The 4704-nt window shown below is 48.7% G+C and overlaps 1 protein-coding gene across 1 annotated transcript in view; it reads right to left on the bottom strand.

The window, feature by feature from the left end:
• SCAMP2 (secretory carrier membrane protein 2) overlaps window positions 1–2988 on the bottom strand; it is a 4619-nt gene extending 1631 nt beyond the window's left edge. Inside the window, 6 exon segments of the mRNA XM_009874489.1 lie at window positions 1–78; window positions 493–652; window positions 1183–1311; window positions 1621–1738; window positions 2154–2243; window positions 2875–2988. The exon segment at window positions 1–78 is cut by the window's left edge and continues 4 nt beyond it. Coding sequence (XP_009872791.1) covers window positions 1–78; window positions 493–652; window positions 1183–1311; window positions 1621–1738; window positions 2154–2243; window positions 2875–2988 — 689 coding nt within the window.
• Between the last annotated feature and the right edge of the window lie 1716 nt (window positions 2989–4704).

Raw genomic sequence — 4704 nt, forward strand, 5'->3', positions numbered from 1 at the left:
ACAGCCTGGATGATGTAGATTGCTATTTGGCAGAAGAAGATGAAAAAGAAGACGAAGAAGCTGAAGGAGCTGTCAGACCTGCAGGAGAGACAGCAGCAGGAGTGAAACCCAGGGGCGTGATCCCTGCACAGAGTCTCTCTTCTAAGAAGGAGGGGGAAACAAACTGCTCTGCCCAACGCATGCCGGGGTGAAGGCAGCCTCCTTAACACATGCAGGGGGCTCCACATAGGAACGTTCCACACAGTTTATTAGAAATTAATAAGTAGGACCCTATGATTGGCTAGGCTTGGATTTACAGATGAAAAAAAGAGAACGCCGTAATCAAGTTCTGTCAGATACTTCTAATATGTTTAGGAACAAGGGGGTTCGATCTACTTGATGATGCAAAGAGCTGGAAAAATCCTGTAGGCAATACACAATGGGGACAGATAAAAACAAAGCTCCTCCCACTAAGAGATGTGCATTTCCATTACGGAAGAAAATAGTACTTGCCTGAAAGCCTTGTAAATCGGTCGGTACCAACAGAGAAAGGCACAAGGAGTGAATAAAATAAACCACAGGATCGAGAGACCAAAGTCAACTCCTCTGTCATTCTGGACTGTGAACCACGCCAGGCAAGCAAGAAGGTTTAGGAGCAGGGTAATCGAATGCACTGTTCAGGATGGGAGAAACAGAAAAACACAACAGTAAGTTCTTGGAAAGCTCAGAAGTCTCTCCAAGCACCCCTAATCTCTCGCTGAACACACAGAGCTCTGCAGCAATTAAGGAGACTTGGGGCCATCTAATTTCCTTGCCTCCCTTGAAAGGAAAAGAGAGCTTAACCTAAGAACCTCACCTGACCCTGCTGCTTACAATCCGACCTTAAATCTTCTCAGAGCACCAAAGTTAACAAATACAGTTGTGACTGTTTTGCACCTGATCTCCAAACCGCGCTACAGAATCTCAGAATCTCAGGGGAGCTGTTAAAGTCTCCATTAAACAACAATCAAACTTCTGTCACGAATGAACTATTTCCAAAGCATCAACTTGGAGTCCTTTCCATTAGCCTTCATAACAAAGGAAGGGAGACATTATTTTACCCTTGCAGACAACACTTACAGAATTTACCGTAGGTCAAAGCTCAGCATTTGATACAGAATCTCCTCAGAAATAATTTTTAACGCGGTTCGAGCTATTACTTACACATCCACAAGTAATACAGCATCTTGCATATCCGCTGGTAGTCAGCCGGGATGTCCGCAGAAAAATCCTGATAAAAACACGGCTTGATCGGACACCTCTTAGGAAGAGGTGGCCAGTTGTTTTGCCTCGCTGTGGAAAGGAGAAAGGAGCAGTCCTTCACTTGCTCTTCTCTCACCGAGAGACTCGTTTACATGCCAGAATGTGCAAGCAGCCGTTCACATATACTGACACGAAAACCTTGGGAGAGGCTAGGCCTCACGAAGTAACGAGGTCTGAGACCTGCCAGGGACCTGTACAGTCCCAGAGGGTTGCCGCAGCTCTGAAGGATTAGAGGAAAGACACATGGCCTCTAAAAAAAAAAAGCTGCGCACACTTGGTCAGGCTGAGCCATCATCGAACCCTGACAAACAACCCAGGAACCTGTGAAGAAGCACTCACGATTAATGCTGGCTGCGTTGCTCTGCAATTCCCTTTCTTTCTTCTCCAACTCGGCCGCCTTCCTCTCTAATTCTGCCTGCTGTTGAAGGAGCCCAGCCTGCGCTGCCGCAGCCACGGCCTAGAGGAGGGGGAGAAACAGGTAATCCCTTCTCTGACAGAGGCAGCAGCAACACCTCCAGCAAACACACCAGATGCACCTCGCATCAGAGCATCAAGCAGGACGATTCCCTTGCCAGCTAGGAGAGGAGGTTCAAAGGAAAGGCAGGACAGCTCCACCGCACCTCTCAAGCACCTCTCCTACCTGTTTGCTACTCAGAGAACTGACCCTTTCTCTCAGTAGCCTCGGGTGCTGGCCGTGAGGTACTTGCCATGCAGTCTAAGCTAGACTGCATTTACACTCCTGGAACCCAGCTTGTCTGGTCAGTCACCAGGAACAAAACTAAAAGCTTTAGCAGGATACACCTCAGCACTTGTAGAGTGAAGCCAGAGCAAACAGGCTTTCCGGGAAGGCAGCAGCGAGGGGTTTGCCATACCTGGGGAGTGGGCTCCACGGACGTCTGCAGGACGGCTGGCTGCGAGTGCCCAGTGGGCTGCGTGGCTGGCGTCGTCCGCGCCGCATTTGTCTGCATATGAATCACAAGCAGCAAGGGGAAAACATTACATGCAGCTTCTTGTAGCAAAGGCAGTTCAAGTTTTAGCACTACTAAACCAGAAAGCAACTCCACGTTTTCAAAATTTATCCTTAATGCATCACGGGAGTGACACCTGAGGATTACAGCTATTAGGCAAGGGAGAAACTAAGAAGGATTTTGATCACTTGTTTAAACAGCACGTGTTGCCCTACCCTGGTTTCCTGTTCTCCTTTCCCCACCTCGCACAGGGCAGCAGCCAGGAAATCGGAACAAAGTCCTTGCAGCGACCCATCGATGGGATGGCTGTGGCAGTTCAGCTCCCAGCCCAGACACCAAATAAATATTGATGCCACGGAACATCTTCCCCCTTCACACTTCACGTAGCTTTATTGGGAGTTTGAGAGAAGCTGTTTCGTGCGAGCTCCAGCTGGGAGTTTATTAGTGCTCGAGTGCAGGAGCAGCCGCTTGCAGCTTGCCATGCACACGATGAGCTACGCTGTCCACGGGGAAATCAGCTGCGAATGCCTCGCTCTCTTTCTTTTAAGCTGCACCTACCTAGGGACCTTCTGCACTGCTGAAACCACCACTGAGACAACCCAGCACAAAGACATGCGGCACATACCAGCTGGGAGCTCTCAGAAAAGGGGTTGAATTCATCCAAGCCGCTTTGGCTGGCGTTTGTGAGCTGTGTCACCGAGGGATCCTGAAGGGAGAGAGAGCAAACACAAATCAGCATCAGAAACAGGTCACCATTAGCATATATGTTATTACCTGAGTCAAGTTATTCCTAACTTCCATAGACCTGAAGTGGGACACGGATTCATTCCCCCACAGTCAGAATGCTGCTGGAGATGAGAGACCCAGAAATTAAGTTTCCAGGTAGAAGCAGTCCTGGCTGATAGGAGTGAGCTACCAGCAGCAAGCTAAAATGCCAACGACGGCTCTGAAAAGGCAACACACACGCGGGAGGTGTGACACCAATTACTTCTAGAGGTTTCAGTGCTGCCAGTTAACAGCTGCATTCACCTGTATCCACAGCATCTCCTACTTGCCCCCATCGAATAGCCTGATTGTTTTAAAAAAACCCACCTCTCAGCACCTCCGCTGAAAATACTTTTCCTTCCTTACCTGCAATGCTCATCACTATTTTTATTTCTTCTTTCATACGCTCTACTTGCCATAGAATCATGTCAGTTGGAGAAGACCTTTAAGTTCATAAAAGATCCCTCTTTAATAGCCAGACTTGGACTTCCAGAGTGTTTTTCTCCCCAGTTATTAGAGAAACAAGGTACTTTCTGAACTCAGAAATCCTACTGTGAGAACAGCCTGGCAACCCAATAGCTGGGTGCAGGTAAAACAATTTTAAAAGCGGCTTTGTATCCCTCCCTCCCCCAGTAGCTCATGCCTCAAGAGCAGTCATTTTAATTTCATGGTTAATGGGGTGAGAAGCAATTAAGGCTGTGACACGGCAAGAGCGAGCAATCAAGGCGGGCATAGGCTGACTGGATCCGTACGCTGCAGGAAAGTCATTTGGCTTGTCCGAGTCCCAGCAGAGTCATTTCCCGGGGTTTTAGCGCCGGCTTCTGCTGAGCGAGATGCGTACGGAACAGTTAATGAGTAACCTCACGCATCTCCTCGATAGCAGGCACTCCCTACGCAACAGGTCGCGCTCGTTTGTGAATCACCCCTGGGACCAAGAGAGCTCTGATGAGGAGGTTTTGGATGCTGCTTGATGAAGTATAACTCTTCGGTCAGGCAGGGCAGTAAAAAAAAAAGTGTGTCTAAAGATATATGAAGAGCAGGGAATTTGCAAAAAAGCTGAAGTGTGTTTGGATATGTGCTCTGTGCCCTGGACAGGGCAGGAAGGAAAACGGCAGCCGCGAAACAGAGGCTGATATAAAGGCATTGCTTCCGCAAGCCTGGACTGCACAGAGCTGTGGGCGAGTACGCACGAGAAAGGCTGGGGTGACAAACGAGAAGCTGCCCGCAAACTTCGTATTTTACAGCTATTTTCTATCAGCTACAGACTAAAGGACAGCTGACCCTCCCGATACAAGCACAAGCATGACTCTTTATGCTGTGAAACGGGGACTCAATTGGCAAATGCCAAGTTGCTGTTGCGCTGTGCTGGCTGCTAAAAGATTTTGACACAGCAGTGTTGTGCAAGAAATGATACTTTTCCATTTCTTTCTGTTCCCACAAAGAAACAAAACAAGATGCCTCGCTAGGGCATCAAGGGGAGAGGACTCCGATAAGAATCACGTGGAACTGAGCATGGGTGTCTAAACACCACGGTAACTGCTCCAAACATCTCCGGTCCTGCAGGCAGCCACCACCTCAGATCACTGCCACTGCCTAGAAGACACACCGAGTGAAACCTCAAGGATGTTATTACCAATATCTCTAAAGAAAGTGGCAGTTTCCAGCCCGGGCTGAAGCCTGCATCAGAGTT

Source organism: Apaloderma vittatum, unplaced genomic scaffold (assembly GCF_000703405.1).
Source record: "Apaloderma vittatum isolate BGI_N311 unplaced genomic scaffold, ASM70340v1 scaffold30418, whole genome shotgun sequence".
Lineage (NCBI taxonomy): Eukaryota > Metazoa > Chordata > Aves > Trogoniformes > Trogonidae > Apaloderma > Apaloderma vittatum.